This window comes from Gobio gobio (assembly GCF_949357685.1).
Source record: "Gobio gobio genome assembly, chromosome: 4".
In the NCBI taxonomy this organism is placed as follows: domain Eukaryota; kingdom Metazoa; phylum Chordata; class Actinopteri; order Cypriniformes; family Gobionidae; genus Gobio; species Gobio gobio.
The window spans coordinates 49660385-49681844 of record NC_137100.1 but is presented as its reverse complement, the minus strand read 5'-3'; the positions used below and the strand labels follow the sequence as shown (position 1 = coordinate 49681844).

Sequence of the window (21460 nt, the reverse complement as noted above, 5' to 3'; positions counted from 1 at the left end):
TTGATAACGGTAGGAAATCCAAACATTCATCTCAAATATGACTTATCACTTGAAACATGTAATTAGTACCAACTTTACAAGTCCGCTCGCTCCTAATGTTAAACTAGATAAATATGTGTTTGTGTGGAGAGTGCTTACTGCATGACTTACAAGCGCTGGCATGATCACTTGCATTCAACTTAAAATACTCCGCCATTTTGGTCATACAGATGAGAGTAATGCAAACTGTAAAGGATCTACTTTTAATTCTGTAAACTCACAATAACAACAAACGTTGTGCTTTTGTAAAATAATGAAAACAGTCAGGATGTGCTTTCTGCCGTCTCGGTCTCGGTGAACTTGAACTCGTCACAAAAATGAACTGAAACTCAACGTATGCTTGCCTCACAGTCATGATGGATATATCTAGGCTATAGAAAGCAGTCTACTTTTAAACGAACCAATTCAAACAGAAACTAAATATTCTCTGACTATGTAATTCATTTGAAACCTGCATATAGGCGAGTCAGCATCGTCGACTTAATCTTTGCAGCCGAAAACAAAGAAAACATTATCAATAAATTCATAAAATGTTCAGACAGTCTCCTTCTGTTTTTTCACGACACACACTCGTTACGTGTGCCGGTGTTGTGCCGCATTTTGACTGCCTTTCAGACGTCCGCACAACTCGTCGGCGTACGGTGCACATACAACAGAGTCCGCTAGGTAGCAATACACACAGTACTGTGCACAGTGTGCAGTCCTCGAAGGATGCGGCAACCTCCTGCGGTCTCTCTTGAAACCAGCACGGAAGTGACTTAAACTGCAATTCATCGACTGGCCGCTAGAGACAGGCTCCAAAAAGGGAGTCCAATCTGTATCTCCCCCATGTTAAAATGCCCAACTTTACTGCAGATTTTTTTTTTTACAGCCTGGTTCAAAAAGTAGTTTTGGTCTAAATAGCCTAGCTAATTTTGCCCTTCATGACAACTGTGACAACCAGTGAATTTTTTTTATTACTCATCCGTTTAGGGTCCTGCGTTGAGAAATTAACTTTCCCTTGAGCTTTTGATATATAAAAGGTCATGGTAATATAAGAATATCCTACAAGTTTCAGAGCTGAAAACTTCCTTGTTAGTCAAAGAAAAGCTTTTATTGACACCAGGCCCAGCAAACGATCGATCTCAGAATGTGCCACACCTTGATGTCATTGTGTGGTGAAACACCGCCTCAACAGAAGAAGAACAACGCCTGATTCTGTAGCCCCGCCCACCAACTCGTGTCTGATATGACATAGGCCTACATAGAGCTAAACCGGATCGAACTTCTAAGCAATAAACACGGCATAAGCTTCATTTGGATTCCAATATTATGAATGCATGGATGAACTTTATTTTTGTAAGACATTGCGCGTTTGTTCCTTCATTTCACCACGGATTCGTTTGTAAACAAGAGGCTGGATTTGCAGACAGGATGAGATTACAAGAATGAATGAAGCAACACACTAATGTGAGTAAAACATATCTTTTATATGTGATAGTATTGCATTGTTACAGATCGTTTGATATCTATTGATTATGTGTATGTGTCTAACTGAACATGCCTTAGCACGCTGTCAAAAGCTGAAGAATCCTTTATTTGTTGGTTCATTGCGATTCGGGATCAGAATCGGACATGTATGGGCCAGGGCTCACAAAGCCCAATGTCCCGGGGCTATGGGTTTTCCAGACGGGCTACCAAAACGTAAGTCTATCCTGTCGAAGGGCTATCTTAAAGGGATAGTTCACCCAAAAATGAAAATCCATGGAAGGCGATCGGCTGGAACTTTACTTGATAAAGTTTTAAATATGGATATTTTTCTTACACAAACGCATCGATTAGTTTCAGAAGGACTTTATTAACACCCCGGAGCCGCGTGGAGCACGTTATTCGATGGACAGGTGCATTTTTTCTGGACTTCAAAAACAGAGCAACTATTATTGCAATTATAATGCTTGGATTAGCCTGGACTTTTGTAATATAACTCTGATTGTGTTCGTCTGAAAGAAGAATGTCATATACACCTAGGATGACTTGAGGGTGAGTAAATCATGGGCTAATTTTAATTTTTGGGTGAACTACCCTTTAAATAAAGTGAAATAACATTCCTTTCTTGATGTGCTTTGTTCACTCTCTTGACTTGATATTTGAAGGAAGAATACAATCGCGGAAGTTTTGAACATGCTGATTTGTCTGACTCTGCAGTGAGGCGTGTGCGTGTGTGCGTGTGCGTGTGTGTGTGTGTGTGTGTGTGTGTGTGTGTGTGTGTGCATGTGTGTGTTAGGGATGCACGGTTCGCGGTTATATCCACCGATAGGGCAGACCAAGTAATAAAAAATAACATTCCAGTCAATCGCAGGTGGATGAGAGATGAATCATTGTGTTTGTTTGTTAAACACATTTATTTATTTAGAATTTATTTGTTAAGAGGAAAAACCCCTTGAGATGTGACATCTCGTTTTCAAGTCCTGTGGGCAAATCATCATTCTGGTTGCTTTTTTCCCCTCACGCTTTCAAAACAATTCCCACATGTACTGACAGGGGAGCTGAAGCTAATTAAATATGCAAATCTTATCCAATCCTAGCTGTGGGCGTTTACTTCCAAGTCTTGTGTGCGGCACGCCCATAAAAACCGAGTGTTCCAGGAGAGAGCCTCAAAACCAGGGTAGAACATAGCCTATTAGTTATTCTTCATGATGTTTTTGAATGTAAAAACCATGCATACGTCATAAGTTGACCTCAGACAACAGTATTAAAAAATAAAAAAAGCCAGTTCATGAAACCTTTAAGCCTTAAAGTTCTGCATAATTAAGTGCATGGTCAGTTGAGTGACAGGTGGATTTCCGCTATGGTCAAGCTAGGCGGGGCGTGGTTCCAGCAACCAGGCACCTCAGCTCCACCCACGTCCCGCCTCTTTACCCATTTTTACTTATCTGGGAGTGACGCGCTGCCAAGATGGCAACGGCCGGCTTTTAGGCTTCAAAAATGACTATTCAAAACCCTATTTCTTGCGTCATGAGAATTGCATTTTTAAGAAAATGTTTCTGTTGTGCTCCATCCAGATGTTTTAGACATAAGAATGAATCCTATCATATAATATGCTGAGAATTTGCTGTTTATTATTCGCTGAGAGTCTGCTCTAGTCATCATTAGCCGAGAGTTTGCTGCATTTCGCTCCGTCTTTGTGTCTCTTCTCTTTCATCATCTTTTTCAATTTCATTTTTATTGTGTGAATTAAATAAGAAATTGTAGTTCAAAGGTTTTGAACAAACTATTTGTCAGACACACTTACTGTGGATTAGTCTGAAAAAATGGACAGAACACAATGTGGGTGAGGGTGGATGCTTGTGTTTGTGTGTGTCGTGTGTGTGTTTGTGCACACCTCTGTGTTGTATTTATAAGAGTTGTGGAGGGGCTGTATTCTAATTCCATCCAGTTGTACTAAATCTTACAGTTTCTCACTTCTGCTTGTCTGGTCATCATCACAGTTTTTCTGCAACTATTCTTAACCAACTCATGTATGGTAAAATTAATAAAGAATCTCTCTCTCACTCACTCACTCACTCACTCACTCACTCACTCACTCACTCACTCACTCACTCACTCACTCACTCACTCACACACTCTCTCACACACACACACACACACACACACACACACACACACACACACACACACACACACACACACACACACACACACACACACACACACACACACACACACACACACACATACTTACACACTCACACACGTACACACACACGTACACACACACTCACACACGTACACACACACTCACACACGTACACACACACACTCACACACAGACACACACACACACACACACACACACACACACACACACACACACACACACACACACACACACACACACACACACACACACACACACACACACACACACACACACGTTGTTCCCTGAGGCAGCTTGATGGTATGAAATTGTTGTGAAATATATTAAGTAAATTGCAAACACTCCCATTTTTAATACATTTTGGCTGATAGCAAGCTATGGATAGTAAGCTATGGGTGAAACACTTTTCTCTTACTAACAGTTTTTGGTTGAAACATTACAACCTAAAATTTCTAAAAACACTGAATATTCTTTTCATTTTGTCCTGAAATAAGAAATTTGGCAATGCTGTGTTTGTGTGGCTGATCTCGCAGGTCTGTGGTCGTTTTAAGAAGTGTGTGTGTGAGAGAATATAGGTCAGTCATTCTCTCACAGACACACACCTCTTCTCAGCTGATAAGCAAGAACTGTCAGATTTATGGAATTATATCCACAAACCACAGTTGATATGTGTGTGTGGATGTGTGTGTATGTATATGTGTGTGTATGTATATATATAGGGGCGGTGTACCCAAAACAGTCTGCCTGAACAACTAGTTGACAAGGATGTATAGTCTACCTACTGTATATTCTTCGGCGGCGCTTACCAAATTGACTTGCATTACAGGAAAATGTCAAAACAAGCAGTACAATATAGACAGAGCTTGCTTAGCTAGGCCTTTATTTGCAGAGCACCTCCTAACAAAAATTAAAAAAATCATATTCTAACTTAAATGTATGACAAACCTGTGTTGTAATCCTCCTAATATCTCTGTCTTGTCTTGTTTTAGAGTTAAACTATCTAAATATCCTTAGCTAAAACAAGAAGGAATTGAGAAGCAAAAATGCAGTATAAAATAAGACCCATAAGATCTGTTGAATTTAAGTTTATTTTGCATGTCAATAGGGTAAGAAATATTTTTTTAATCAAGGCTATATTCTTTGAAAACTATATAATTTTATCAAAAGTTAATTCATCTTGTTTTAAGGATGTGTTGAATATTTTTGCATAATTTTCCCATAAAACTATATATCCCTCCAAACCACTTATCCTCTATAGGGTCACAGGAATACAAGGCCTCATGCATATGAACTCTCTCATACACTCTTATAACTACCCCCCCCCCCCCCCCTCTCTCTCTCTCTCGTTCCTCTTGTCTGTTGTGTTGGTTTATGAGCTTGGCATAAAAGATGTTTCTAGGTCATGGCACTCCTTCCCGATGCAACATTTCCTAAGGGTTGTGCCAATGTTGCATTAACGCTTTAAGCCTAGGTATCAACATGATACTTCTCTTGCACTTTTCATTACTTTGTCATTGAATATTGCATGTTTAATGCAGAAATTGATAAAGTGAGTAAGTCATTTTGAACTGTTTATGATGCAGTCTGAAGCTGAGGGATTATTGACTAGACAAAGGTGGAGATCTACAGCTGATTTGTATATAATTAGACTTGAGCTAAAATCGCTCTGATACACCCAAAATCCTCATCATTGCAGAGGTTGTCATAAGAAACAAGTATTGGCAGTTATTGAATGAGACATGAGTGTGTAGGTCTAGATGATGAACAAGTTATGTTGTGCTTCAACAGATTCATTAAGCAAGCAGCTGGGGACAAGTTGGATGAGAGAACGATGAAAATGTATCAGTTTTGGAAGCACATTCCATATTTTTGATATTCCATATTCTGGTTTCACACATTTTCACAGTGAATGTAAGGGAGATCCGGGGCAATTGTAACCTTTTACTTTTACTTTTTTTTTTAAACAAATCTAGTCTTGTTTTAGAAACTTCTATTTGTGCCAAAAGTAACTATACTGTGAATAGACTTACAGATTATATCATATTACATAATTTAATTCAAGAAGACAGAGTGTTACAATCAGTGTAACAGAGGCTGGGGCAAATTGTAGCACTTGAAAAATTAATCACTCTGTGCCTCCAGTAAGACATCACTTCAAGCCAAGGTATATACTATCAAGGTATTTAATATTTATTAATATTACTGATTAGTGTGCACTTTTATACAAATTATTTTAGCTGTCAGGAATATGTTTAAAGAAAAGGTCTGGGTGGGACTTTTCAGTTGTAATTATCTGAACTATATATTTTATATGAATATAATCATTTTAACATAATAGTTTTCAGCGGTGTACGTTGATTTTTGGGTGATTTTTGATCATGAAGCACACAGCATGTGGTGTCTCTGCAGGCTTTGCTGAACTGTAATGTATCTGGAGAGGTGCCAATGTTTTATTCATTTGACAGAGAGGGAGAGAGAGTATCTAATTAATGTTGGTGGCCTTTTTTTTCCAATTCATGCTTTTAAACAGAATTTGTAAATGCTGTTTAATTTAACACTCTTTTTGTTGATTATGTACAATACAGTTTGCAGCTTCATGTTTGTTATCATATCGCTTACTGTACCTTTTAAAGCCGGGGTGATGATTTTCAACCAGCAGCTTCAATGTCAGTAGTATATTCTCCACGTTACTACCTACACCGAGATCTGCTGGTTTATTTGTCAGCTAAAGTCCGGTGGATGGCGCAAAACTTTATTCAAGAAAAATAAGAATATATTTCAAATGATGTATTACTTACACAAGGCCTCGGCCTATAAAAAAGCATTTTAGTTGGCATGTTGAGATCACATGATCAACCTGCATGGTACTACTTAGCAATACCAGACAATTTTGGCTGCAGAATAATTTAATCAGGATAAAAAAAATATCATAAATATAGTCAAAAACTGAAAATTAAAACCTTTTTTTTTTCCCTCCACAGGGTCTGCTGTTTCCACCACTAGCTTCATGGAGAGAGAACAAGGTTTTGCAAATGTACACTAGCAAGTTTTGGCTGCAAGTCAAGAGTCCCGGTTAACAATATCTTGATGATAAGCTAGTTTTTGGCATTTAAGGACTGGCTAGCCATAAGGACATAACCTCAGCATCTATCAGCTGCCAATCATCAGTGGGGTAACACCGGCAGCAAGCCATCTGAGATTTGTGAGTAGTGGCTAATCACTAGCATTAGGTGGTTAGCGTGTGGCGTCTATTAGAATTGCTGTGGGTGGTTTAAGTGTAGAAAACGCGAATGGGACACACCAGCCTTCACAGACGGCCTGAATGGGAGAAGGAGTGAGCATGGACAACCTTTCAGAGTTTGGAGGCCTTTGTCCGTCCAGCCGGAGGGAATGGGAGTGAGTCTACACTAATGTCTTGATATGCTTGTCCTTTTTGTCCCTTTATAATTAATTTGCCATGTAATATTGTTCTGTGAGATTTTGATGATGCCAAATATGAATTTTAAATAGATTTTCCTCTGATTGCAGCTCAAGCAGCTGTGTGGATGATTTAATGGACGAAGATGAGAAGGACAGAGCAAAAAGGTCTGTGTGTGTTTAGCGCTGTATAGTCATAGTACACTACACATTATTGTGGGATATTTTGAATAATAAAATCCCACATTAGGCTGTAAACCTGTGAACTTTAATTGTGCCCTGAGAAAGTTAAGAAATCACACATTTAAAAGCTTTTCACACTTTCACTCTTACAATAGATTTTCCTTTTGAAAGAGTGTCTAGGGCGGATATATAGAGAGAGAAATGGAAAGAAAGAAATAATGTATGCATGTGTGTGTATATACAGTGAGGAAAATAAGTATTTGAACACCCTGCTATTTTGCAAGTTCTCCCACTTAGAAATCATGGAGGGGTCTGAAATTGTCATCGTAGGTGCATGTCCACTGTGAGAGACATAATCTAAAAAATAATAATCCACAAATCACAATGTATGATTTTTTAACTATTTATTTGTATGATACAGCTGCAAATAAGTATTTGAACACCTGTCTATCAGCTAGAATTCTGACCCTCAAAGACCTGTTAGTCTGCCTTTAAAATGTCCACCTCCACTCCATTTATTATCCTAAATTAGATGCACCTGTTTGAGGTCGTTAGCTGCATAAAGACACCTGTCCACCCCATACAATCAGTAAGAATCCAACTACTAACATGGCCAAGACCAAAGAGCTGTCCAAAGACTCTAGAGACAAAATTGTACACCTCCACAAGGCTGGAAAGGGCTACGGGGAAATTGCCAAGCAGCTTGGTGAAAAAACGTCCACTGTTGGAGAAATCATTAGAAAATGGAAGAAGCTAAACATGACTGTCAATCTTCCTCGGACTGGGGCTCCATGCAAGATCTCACCTCGTGGGGTCTCAATGATCCTAAGAAAGTTGAGAAATCAGCCCAGAACTACACGGGAGGAGCTGGTCAATGACCTGAAAAGAGCTGGGACCACCATTTCCAAGGTTACTGTTGGTAATACACTAAGACGTCATTGTTTGAAATCATGCATGTCACGGAAGGTTCCCCTGCTGATATAACCAGCACATGTCCAGGCCCGTCTTAAGTTTGCCAATGACCATTTGGATGATCCAGAGGAGTCATGGGAGAAAGTCATGTGGTCAGATGAGACCGAAATATAACTTTTTGGTCATAATTCCACTAAACGTGTTTGGAGGAAGAAGAATGATGAGTACCATCCCAAGAACACCATCCCTACTGTGAAACATGGGGGTGTTTTTCTGCACATGGGACAGGGCGACTGCACTGTATTAAGGAGAGGATGACCGGGGCCATGTATTGCGAGATTTTGGGGAACAACCTCCTTCCCTCAGTTAGAGCATTGAAGATGGGTCGAGGCTGGGTCTTCCAACATGACAATGACCCGAAGCACACAGCCAGGATAACCAAGGAGTGGCTCTGTAAGAAGCATATCAAGGTTCTGGCGTGGCCTAGCCAGTCTCCAGACCTAAACCCAATAGAGAATCTTTGGAGGGAGCTCAAACTCCGTGTTTCTCAGCGACAGGCCAGAAACATGACTGATCTAGAGAAGATCTGTGTGGAGGAGTGGGCCAAAATCCCTCCTGCAGTGTGTGCAAACCTGGTGAAAAACTACAGGAAACGTTTGACCTCTGTAATTGCAAACAAAGGCTACTGTACCAAATTACCATTTGATTTTCTCAGGTGTTCAAATACTTATTTGCAGCTGTATCATACAAATAGATAGTTAAAAAAATCACACATTGTGATATCTTTTTTTTAGATTATGTCTCTCACAGTGGACATGCACCTACGATGACAATTTCAGACCCCTCCATGATTTCTAAGTGGGAGAACTAGCAAAATAGCAGGGTGTTCAAATACTTATTTTCCTCACTATACATATATATATATATATATATATATATATATATATATATATATATATATATATGTATATATATATATATGTATATGTATATGTATATGTATATGTATATGTATATATATGTGTATATGTATGTATATATATATGTATGTATGTATGTATGTATGTATGTATATATAATGTATGTGTATATGTATATGTATATATGTGTATATATATATATATATATATATATATATATATATATATATATATATGTATATGTGTATATATATGTGTGTGTGTGTGTGTCTGTTTTTTAATGGTTTTGAAAGAAGTCTCTTCTGCTCACAAGGCTGCATTTATTTGATCAAAAATACAGCAAAAACAGTTATATTGTGAAATATTTTTACAATTTAAAATAACTTTTTTCTATTTGAATGTATTTTAAAATGCAATTTATTTCTGTGATTCAAAGCTGAATTTTCAGCATCATTACTCCAGTCTTTAGAGTCACATGCATGATTCTTAAGAAATCATTCTAATATGCCGATTTGCTGCTCAAGAAACAATTATTATTATCAATGTTGAAAACAGTTGTATACAATTTTTTCCAGGATTAGTTAATGAAAAGAAAGTTAAAAAGAACAGCATTTATCTGAAATATAAAGCTTTTGCAACATTATAAATGTCTATACTGTCACTTGATCAATTTAATGCACCCTTGCTGACTGTATTCATTTCTTTAAGTTCTTTCCCAAAAAAACAAAAACAAAAAAAGAAAATTCTTACCGACCCAAAACTTTTGAATGGTAGTATAATGTTACAACAGTTTTCTATTTCAGATTAATACTGTTCTTTTGAACTTTCTATTCATCAAAGAATATTGAAAAACATTGTAATCATATGTGTATTCTAATAATAATCAAAAACATAATAATCATAAATGTTTCTTGAGCAGCAAATCATCATATTAGAATGATTTCTGAAGGATCATGTGACACTGAAGACTGGAATAGTGATGCTAAAAATTCAGCTTTGCACCACTGACAATATTACAATATTACAGCTTTTTTTGTATTTTTAATAACATAAATGTAGCTTTGGTGAGCAGAAGAGACGTGTGTGTGTGTGTGTGTGTGTGTGTGTGTGTGTGTACAGGGTATTTGTCAGTTTGAATGAGAGTGTGCATTTTAGTCATGTTGAAGTATTGGGAATGTCTGAGATAAGAAACCGTAATAATTAAATTTACTATATAAACCATTAGCTGGAAGCCTAAAATAATTATCTTCAGTTGTAATTAAAAAAATTTGTAAAATTGTTGAAGATGCATTTAAGAAATATGGATGCAAATAACAAAAGTGTTTGAAATTCTCTACAAATATCTGAGATCCTAATGAGAAATCATGCACAAACACCCTCATCACCACATACAGACTTGACTGGTAGATACAGAATAGAACTGTCAGTAAAGTTACGCCATTAAGAAGTCTTTTATTCCATTTTATATATTTGTGCGTAGTCATGTAGCATGTGTACATTGAATTTTATATTTATGCATTTATCTTGTTTTCATCTATTTTCTTACATTGCAAACCAATTCACACAGACATACACAAACATTCATTCTTCCATCTCTCATTGTCTGAAGTAATATGAGTGTCATCACTTTCCGTCCATCTGTCTCTCTATCTCTCTGCAGGGCGTCCCGTAATAAATCAGAGAAGAAGAGGAGAGACCAGTTCAATGTTCTCATTAAAGAGCTGTGTACTATGATGCAGGGTCAAGGTCACCCCCGCAAGATGGACAAATCCACCATCCTGCAGAGGACCATTGACTTCCTGCAGAAACAGAAAGGTCAGGGAAAAATCACGTTAAAATATTCAAAGTTGCCCCTAGTCTCTAACCAGATGGGGGAAAAATGGATTTGTTGGAAATTTATGTTGGTGGCTAACATGCATTACTTACCCAATTTCTTCTCCCAACCTTGAATTTCATTCTCATTCTCACCTTGATTTGTAATATTAAAGGCTAGGGTAGGCGATTTTCGAAGAGGCTGGCCAATAGCGAGTTCGCATACAGCATTGAGCAAACAAAAGGTGTCCTATGGTGTGTTCACTTTTAAATAAGCTTCAAAGGGCTTTAAACGATACCAAACGATACCAGACGATGAATAAGGGTCTTATCTAGCGAAACGATCAGTTTCTGTGAGAAACAGAGCAGTATTTATGCTATTATTTTACCTCTTATCAGACGAACGTGAGCTCCGCCATAACTTCTGCTAAGTGCGGTCAAAATATGAGTGTGGTCATAGATATATCGATCGTAGATGCCTCATTCTACTGATCCATGCAGGCGCTAATGAGGCATCTACGTATACATCTATGACCACGCTTGTATTTTGACCGCACTTAGCGGAAGTGATGGCGAAGCTCAGAGATTATCACGTTCATCTGATAAGAGGTAAATTAATAGCATAAATACTGCTCGGTTTCTCGCAGAAACGGATTGTTTCGCTTGATAAGACCCTTATTCATCGTCTGGTATCGTTTAAAGCCCTTTGAAGCTGTACTGAAACTGTCATTTGGACCTTGAACCGTTTAGAGCCCATTGAAGTCTATTAAATGGAGAAATATCCTGGAATGTTTTCATCAAAAACCTTAATTTCTTTTCGACTGAAGAAGGAAAGACATGGACATCTTGGATGACATGGGTGTGAGTAAATTATCAGCAAAAGTTTATTTAAAAGTGAACTAATCTTTTAAGAACATAGGGGTGTCGCACACAAGAAAAACAGAAAATAACACTTTTATAGTGGTTCCAAAAAAGTGAAATTTCTGAGACAAAATCTTTCCATGTGCACATGTCATGAGCTTCACAGTAACATGACCTTGAATGGAGTCCTTCAACTAATTAAACTTGTCAGTGGAATTGCCCGATTTAAAATCAGGATATGGTGTCACACCGGAAGACATGGTTTTCAGTGACAAAATGTATCAAGTTCCTACGCTTTTAGAAATATATGGATGAAAAGAAATTATTGTCATTTACTAAAATAGACACTTGTAAAATGATGGTATTTATTAACATTTGTATGCTTTTCTTTTTCATTTATAAAAGTTGTAATTTATTGAACCATGCTTGAGAGAGTCACACCCATAGGTCAATTTTGAGATTTGGCTCAATTTTTTATCAACAGTTCCATGTAAGACAAAGAAATGTTCAACAATTTACTGCATTTTAAATAATGCCAATACTAATTATCTAAATATTTATCTTGCGTGACAGTAAAAATGCCATGTCACGTCAACAACCCAAATACATTTAGACCACTTAACTTTAGTGCTTGCTATCAAGATGTAAAGAGACTTTCAATCAGCATAGCTCAACATTTTTCTGGAACAAATCACCTAACCTGCCTTTAATTATTTAATTTATTTATTTTGGATAGAAAATGTAGTTCAAACAGAAGAATGATACCCAGCTCAAACCATACTTTATTTTTATAAAAAAAAATTGCATTCTGCAAAGAATATTTTATATTTAATAAAGCATCGTGTGTGTGTGTATGTATGTATGTATGTATGTATCTGTGTGTGTATTAAATACATGTATTCTATTGTAAATGTATAAATAATATCAACCAGGACACATATTGCATATATTTGAAAAATGTGTTTATTTAGCTGTAACTCATTGTGTCATACAGAATATTTAAGTGAAACTGCACCTGTCACAAAAACATGATTTTGTCCCTCCTATTTGTGTATGGAAGGAATATTCCTCATATGTGTGGCTGCATGGAGTTCTGGAGTAAAAAACCTTTAGGCATTTAGGTAAACTTGATTTTCCAGAGAGGTAAACCTCATAAGAAAATAAACGAGCACAGATGTTTGTTTTGGTTGACGGTTGGATTTGTTTTGAATCTCTCCGCCTCACATCAGTGATGGTCATATTATCATTGCCACAATTGATTTAAACCATGACCCAATTTTATTAACTCGCTAATGCAGAGGTTTACGCACATTTAGCCAGTATTAATTTTGGACCCTGATTAGAAAAACAGAATACTTTTTTACTTTATGTTTGCATTTGGTTTGAGGAGCAAACTGCTGCAAGCTCTTGGGAATGTCACTACCAACACCTTTCAGTGCCAGGAGCTGCTCTGTGATGGGCCCAGTCCCATTTCCTGTCTGAATCCAGGGCACAGCTGTCAGGCTGTCGGCAGAATGTTTTCTGGCAGCAGATTTCACTGCTCCTATAAACAGTTCTAGTGCTATTTCCAACTTCCCCCAATCTCAGACTTCCTTACTTCTCAATTTATATTTCTTTATATTTTTAGTCCACACAATCTCTTTCTCAGAATTTCAAGTTCATACAGCATTCCTAAACTTTGTTTTGTTTGATGTTTTTCAGAGATCACAGCACAAACAGAATCTTGTGAGGTGCGGCAGGACTGGAAGCCTTCTTTCCTCAGCAACGAGGAATTCACCCAGTTAATGCTGGAGGTAAAGCATCATATCTGCCTCATCCACTGTTTTTCTGTAGCCCTGAATATTCCATACTCCAGTTGTATTGTCCCAGTGGGAATATTCCATACTTCAGCTGTATTTCTTAAGCACCATGCTGTCAACACATCATGTATTTTGCGAGACTATGAGATGCCTTATAGCACTGCTTCAGGCTCAACTAGAAGGAAACACGCATTACAAATAAAGGAAAATGTTTAACATTTACATTTACATTTACATTTATGCATTTGGCAGACGCTTTTATCCAAAGCGGCTTACATTGCATTCAAGGTACACATTTTACATTTTGTCAATTCTTGCTTTCCCTGGGAATCGAACCCATGACCTTGGCATTGCTAGCGCCATGCTCTACTGTTTGAGCTACAGGAAAGCTTTAACTTTAATCATGTAGCAGAAATACATGTAGTGAATATACAGAGTCAGCCTGAGCTGCGCACAGCATTCCTATAGCCTGAAAACCGGATGTTGCGCTTTTGTATGGGGCATTTTTGACTTATCCCCAGAGTTTCCAGCATTAAGGAAACATTCACACATGAACACTTCCCTTTAAAAACAATCTCGGGCTCTTCTCAGTCTCAGACTTTCCAAGGTACAAGTACAGTGAATCAGGCCTATAACAGCAGTGACACGGGAAGACGTTATGAGTTGGGGAATCCTTCATTTTTTTTTCATTAAATAAAGAAAACAATGAAAAAATATTGTGCTACCTCAAGAGCCTTATAGTCAAAATTCTGCAGCTACCAAGGTTTTTCATAACCAGCGTTCTCAGAGGAAAGAATTTCTAGATTAATAAATTATATTCCACATTAATTCGATTTTCATGTGGGGACAAGACCAATATTCAAAGTTCAGTTCAGTCATTCACTGAATAATGACTGAATGATGACTCTATAATGACAGAATTTTCATTTTTGGATGAACTATTTCTTAAATAACGGGGAAAACTGTCATCATTATATTATGAGAATTTCTGCTGATTCATAATGTCATTTTTTTGTGTGTGTGTGTGTGTGTGATGGCAGGCTTTGGATGGTTTCCTAGTAGCTCTTACCACAGATGGGAACATCATATATGTATCTGACAGTGTCTCGTCTCTCATTGGCCATCTGCCGGTAAGTGAGGGGGGTGGGGTGGTCCAATGCGATTTTAAAGAGAACTAGATTTGGATGAACTCATTACCTTATTTTATTATGACTAGTTTGGCAAACTCATGCTATTAGTAATATGTTTTTCTAAACATAGTTAAGACAGCCCACACACAGCAGGTTTTCTGTAGGCTGTTGACAACAGTCCTCAGGAAACGCTGCAGATTTTTATTAGAGGTTCTGAAATGTATTTGTATAGTATCTGAAAATCATGAAATGTCAAGTGCTTTGGCTTATTGCCAGTTAAGTGGTTTAACTTATAGAAGAAAAAAAAACAATTCATAAACCTGAATCAATGCACCTCTCTTCTTAACGCTGCAAATGCGTCAAAATCCATTCAACATGTGATCACATGCTGCCAGTCTAATGAGATTTGCTTCCAAACTTTACTGTTAGTTCGGTTCCTGCTGTGTGTGGGTCACGAATGCGGTTTGATAATAGTGATGGTTATTTCCATCACTGTCAAAGCCATAACCTTTGGCCTTATGAACCCTTAAAGACAGAGACAGCCACCCACGGCTTAAAATAACTATCGTTCTAAAATGTTTAATAACTTTTAAACCGCTAATCCAATCTGTATGCTGTAAAATGCACCGTAAAGAGGAGAATCTCAGCTTTTCAGAAGTATCACATTTATTGATCATTTAAAGGCTCCGTGGTGAGCGTGGATGCGTCATCAAAATCTTCAGCATTGATTCGTCAAGGAAACGCTTGTGGGTTGTTCCCCTGAGACAAACAGAAACGATTGTTGATCATTATTCCCCCCTCCCATCCTCCAGCCCCAGAATAATATTATAATAATTATAATATTATAATAAATGCCTATAACTTGCTGAGGGATTGTTACATGTAGACACAATTTCATCTGGAAGTGAAAAACCCCAAAAATGTTCTAGGTCTTTAAGGGTTAAGAAGAAAGGAGGGCTTAGCAGACTCTTGTTATTGAGGAACCGAACGAGCTGAACTCATGGACCTACACAGATTGTGCTAATAATTTGTTGAGATGGTGCTTGGATGCCAACCCAGTTCCTGTAACAGCAGAATGCTGGTTCAAGCCACAAGGCAGCTTTAGTATTATTTATATATTATTGTAGTATTTATTATTATTATTTTGAATGTAGTTTTCCATAATTTGATGTGCTTTTGTTGGCTTTTCTTTTTATATTTCTATATAGCTTTACTTTTTTTTATTTCAGTAATTTTACTTACACTTAAACTTATTTATTTCAATTAGTTGCCAAGTCAACATTTTCAAATTTTCTTTAAAGTTTTTTAAAAATGTAAGTTTTGCATCCAATATTTGTTTTATTGCAACTTTATTACCATAAATGTTTATTAATAGGTTTAGGGCCTGATTTACTAACAGCATGCGCCAGCGCAAACCCTCGTTTGGCGTTGAAAAACTACTGTCAGAATTTGACTAAAGACAAGCAGTGAAAAATTAGCACTGAAAAGGCATGGACATGCGGCTGACCTTATTGCATATGCATTTGTAGGAGTTTCCTTTTCAGATGCAAAATTTATGGGAAACACGAAAATGAATCATGCAAGGAGATTTACTTAGGTTTGCGCTTGTCAATTTAATGGTGTTTGTGCAAAAAAAGGCATTTCTTAAACCAGGCGCTAATTTGCACTGCTCTTGGTAGATTGCGTTGGTCGTTATGGAAATTATCCGGCTGCATCTATGTTCCTTAATTTGCGCATTTTCAGTCGATCACGCGCTGAACCTTTGTCTCCCATCGCCATCTGCAAATTATTATTATTATTATTATTATTATTATCATTATTATTATTTATTTGTATAACTTTTTCAATAACAACGCTGCCACAAGTTGATGATGCTGTAGGACCTATCTTTTGATTTTTTTTTTTTATGGATAGCAGATTATTATTATATTATTTTGATATTTTATTAATAATAATAATAATAATAATTAATAAATAATTAAAGATTAAATTTCTTGTGAAATCATGTTATACATAAGTGCTTAGTATTGTGGGAAATGTAGTGCATTGTGTAGCAATGATGAAAGCGAGCAGGGAGTGACGTTCCTATGGATACTGCTGTCTCAGTCAGATATGGTGGATCAGAACATTTTGAACTTCCTGCCGGAGCGAGAGCACGGAGAGGTGTATAAACTTCTGTCATCACACATGCTCTTGACGGAGCCTTCTTCTGTGGACCTACTCAACAGCAGTGAGTGTATATATATTCACACACACACACACACACACACACACACACACACACACACACAAACACAGACCATCACACACCTGAAAACACAGATGCAATATGCTGTGAGAGTGTGCCGCCTTATTGCCTGGATGTAGTGTGTGCTATGATTACACTCAAGGCTAATTATAGAGGCTCTGTGTGTGCTGTGTAACACAGATTATCTGTTACAACACCCTGATAATCCCACATACAGCTCTTACCCTGACCCCAATCCCTGAGAGAGACACACACACACACTGAGAGATACTGGAAGAAAAAAGTCACTGTTGACTTATTGATCTCATTCAATCACCAGAACCTCCTCTGTTTCACTGGTCACACTCGCTTGTGAACAAATGAACAAACACTCACACACTGTTGAATGATCGGTCAGGTCATTGTACTCTATTTTAGGATAATCATCAAAGTCACACTGGGGCCATAGCCATAATAGAACATTAACCTCAACCTCATGGATTCGTCTGACAAACTGAATTGCTGTTACATTAGCTGCTAACAATCTATTTCCTCTCCCTGTACCTTTCTTTTTTTCTTTCTTTCAGGTGAGACACATGTCGAGTTCTGCTGTCATTTAGCGAGGGGGAACATTGACCCGAAAGAACCGCCCACATACGAATATGTCAAATTTGTTGGAGATTTCAAGTTTCATAATAATGGTGAGTTTTATTCTTTTTTACATCACCCAGAGCCACATGCAACACAAACAGAGACACTAATAAATTATGGATATAGTTATATTTCTGTTTATGACTTGATTCGTGAAGTAGACTTTTGCTGTGATAGCAAGCATTTGGAGTGATCATGCATTTGTTTCTTCCTGTGCATTTGGTTGAGGAAGAGATTTAATGAGGAGGATGATTTGCTTATGTTGGAATTATTGGTCCATCTCCTCATTTGCATGTAGAATGTCATTGTGAGGTCACTTTTTCTTTTTTTTTTTGGAATTGAAATGGAAAGGAAACATTCAAGCCACCACCAGAACAATGCTAGTTCTCTCTATAAACACTTTCAACTTTCAACTTTCTTATTTAATAAGTATAAAGTTTAAGTACAATATTATAACTACTAGTTGAAACATAACTTTTAAGAATAATAAAGTTATTTACTTTTGTTTTTTGTTTTTATCGTTTTTTTCATCTTAAAATCATCTTATATATATATATATATATATATATATATATATATATATATATATATATATATATATATATATATATATATATATATATATATATATATATATATATATATATATATATATATATATATATATATATATATATATATATATATATATATATATATATATATATATATATATATAGGATATAAAATTATAACGTGTATATACACATACACATAGTGACTGTTTATGCAACGGTCTATAAATAGTATATAAATAGGCAGATAAAACTAAGATATACATAATACAAATGAATAATGAAATAATAATAATAATACAAAATTGTATAATAAAATAAGTATAAAAATAGAAGTAAAAAATACATTTTAAATTCATTTGTGCCATTCACTAAAAGTTTGTGGAACATGCATGAAATATACCTTGTGCTAAGTTTAATACCTAATCTCTGAAATGGGGTCATTGAGGGTGTTTTTTTAAACAGAACAAGATGTTTTTCTGTTTTCTTAGTGCCTCTGTCTTCATGTAACGGTTATGAGCTGGCGTTCCCGCGCACGCTGCAGTCCTCACTAGAGGAGCAGATCTGTCTTATAGCTACAGTGAGACTTGTGACCCCTCAGTTCCTGAAGGTAACAATGCACAGAAGCACATATGCACAAAATCAATATTACACACATACTACGTGCATTCATCCTTGCGTCAAAGGAAGAACGAACTTATTGTGTGTGTGTGTGTGTGTGTGTGTGTGTGTTAAAGGACATGTGCAACCTGGAGGATGTGTGTGATGAATTCACATCAAGACACAGTCTGGAATGGAAATTTCTCTTCTTAGATCACAGGTGAGTCAAATGCCGCTCCATTATGCAAACGACTCCTCTGATGTTGTGGCTCTGCATGGTCTGTTGTACTACACTCCGCTAGGTCCATTTAGTAGGTTCATTTGTGACTCTTCTGATTATGTAATTTGCTTAATTCATTCATCAGTCACTGACCCACTTACATCTGCTAATGCAGACTTTCCGCTGTCCCACGCATGGCTGCGAGGCCCAGGGATGTCATCAGATGTGCGTGTGCTTGAATCAATTCTCACACTCCCATATTGTGATGTTTTTATTCTGCTGTGGCCATTCATAAAATTCAGGATAGAGATTATTTACTCAGGAGGCTTTTCTGACCCCCAGAGAGTTACATAACCGTGTGTGTGTGTGTGTGTGTGAGTACTGGATGTCCTGTTCCCCACAGAGCTATAATTGGACATTCGAGCTGTCTCGTCAAACTCTCTCTTTAAAGGGGAAGTGTGTAATTTCAGCATCAACAAAAATAATGTGGTTTTCAAACAGGTTTCCTAAACACTTCCTGCATTTTCCATTGGTCAGGGCTGGGCGATAAAACGATAACGATATGTATCGCGATAGACACGTAATCGATATCAATAAAAAATGCGTTCGATAAAATGTTCGATCATTTTTGTTTTTTTCTTCATCGGAAGAAACCAGAGGTTGCGAAGCAAGTTTGGTTGCATGAACAAAGGCACTCACTCTCTGGTAACCTAGCAACGTAGGGACTGACACGCTATCAGCCAATCATGTAACAGTATCATTTTGGTTGCGCCATATCGTTGTCTCGTGTTGGATTCTTCAGTAACAGAACCGGGGTGGAGTGATAAGTGGAAAATGAGTGCCGCAGTGAGCGAGGAAATTGTTGATAAAACAGGAAAACAAGTCAGCTCGCCAGTATGGCAGTTTTTAGGATTTTATAAGTCTGACCGTAGTCAGAGCTTGTTTAAGCCTTGTTTATACTTTCGTCTGGCTCTGCAGCGCGAGCCTCTGCTGACTGCGTGCACTCCTCGTCCGTTTGGGGACGTGTTTATACTCGACGCGCTCGCCGCTGTGCTATTCTTTGAAACGACATGGAGAGGTACTCTGCATCAGTGCCTCATGACAAAGCATCTAAACGGTACAAAGAAATAACGGAGGCACTGCACCTAATGTTAAGAGATATTATTTGTTTAATTGTTAAGTGTTCATTGTGATTTTAGACTTATGTTTACATTTTAATTTTCCATAGTCATGGTTGTGTTGACATTTCTGCCTTTATAACTGAGGGGGATTATAATCAGAGGAAGTTAAGTTTAAAAATGTGTTTTTAAATGTAATATGTTTTTCTCCTGGTCCTTATTTTAAATAGGTCATAAAAATATCAATAATTATCGATATAAACCGATATGAAACCAGCAGATTAGAATGATTTCTGAAGGAAAATTTGACCCTGAAGACAAGATGAAAAGACGAAACTTCCGCTTTATCACAGGAATAAATTACATTTTTAAGATATGGGTCAGTGACATGACTTTGCATATTATTGTGTCTAGGTGCATTATTTCCTTTTCAAATTATTTGATAAACGTATGACTTAGTTTGAATTCATTTTTAGTACATTTAAGTAATGCCTATTATTTTATGCTTTGTTATCTTAAACCCCCAAAATGTCAGGTGGTGCAACTGTCCGAACAAATGAGCAGACTAATAAAACTATTTAAAATGGTCTGTTAATAATAAAAAAATGTAAAACTGAATACATTTTATAAATTTCAGTAGTTTTAAAGCTGTTGAGATAACTGAAAAACTTTTGTCAAGCAATTTGTATGTTCTCAAATGTCAGGGTGGCACAACTGCAAACATGGCTGTTTTATTATGAATTGACAAGGTAATAACAGGATACATGATAATGCATCATCCAGAGGAGCCCGACTCATCCTTGTGGCAGAGTGAAAATGTTTATAGATCTCTCCTCTCTCAAATACTGGTAAAAATTGCTAATTTCAAGTACGAGTAGGTTGGTAAACTTTCTGTCAATCGGTACAACTACTACAGTATATATACATACAACTATTGGGTTGTACCGCCTGACATACAATCGTCAAAAAAGGAATTTAAACACTTTGAAATGTTATTTAACAACTGAAACTTGTTTAAACACTGATCATGACTTTCAGTTGTGAAAAGATTTTAAAAAAATATTTTATTCTATTTGTCAATAGCCCATATAAAAATAGAAACCTTTTATATTCAATTGTACTATTTTTAATAAGCTTACATGCCTCTCTATTTACAAACATATACATGACTCAGGCAGGCTATGGACACCACGCTCTTGCTTATTTCAGTGGTTTCCATGGTGATGAGTGTTTGCAGGTTAATCTGAGCCCCCATGTTTCTTTAGTCTAAAGAGAAAATGCACAGCCGTTTTTAAGGGGTCTGAAAAGACAAAATTTGAGTTCTTGTTTTGTAAATTGGGCCAATGCTTGGAATTGTGCATGTGCTGGTAGCAGATATTA

General features: G+C 36.9%; 1 protein-coding gene across 3 annotated transcripts in view; it reads left to right on the top strand.

Annotated features, from left to right (window-relative positions):
* npas2 (neuronal PAS domain protein 2) overlaps nt 1–21460 on the top strand; it is a 73959-nt gene that overhangs the window by 37997 nt on the left and 14502 nt on the right. For 2 of the 3 annotated variants that reach the window (XM_079813747.1, XM_079813746.1), the window contains exons 2-10: nt 6658–7072; nt 7205–7261; nt 10769–10923; nt 13483–13574; nt 14621–14710; nt 16817–16940; nt 17525–17638; nt 18634–18752; nt 18880–18962. In XM_079813747.1, coding sequence (XP_079669873.1) covers nt 6999–7072; nt 7205–7261; nt 10769–10923; nt 13483–13574; nt 14621–14710; nt 16817–16940; nt 17525–17638; nt 18634–18752; nt 18880–18962 — 908 coding nt within the window. In that variant the 5' untranslated portion in view covers nt 6658–6998. The remainder of the gene's footprint in view (nt 1–6657; nt 7073–7204; nt 7262–10768; nt 10924–13482; nt 13575–14620; nt 14711–16816; nt 16941–17524; nt 17639–18633; nt 18753–18879; nt 18963–21460) is intronic. The other variant, XM_079813748.1, reaches the window with a different exon arrangement.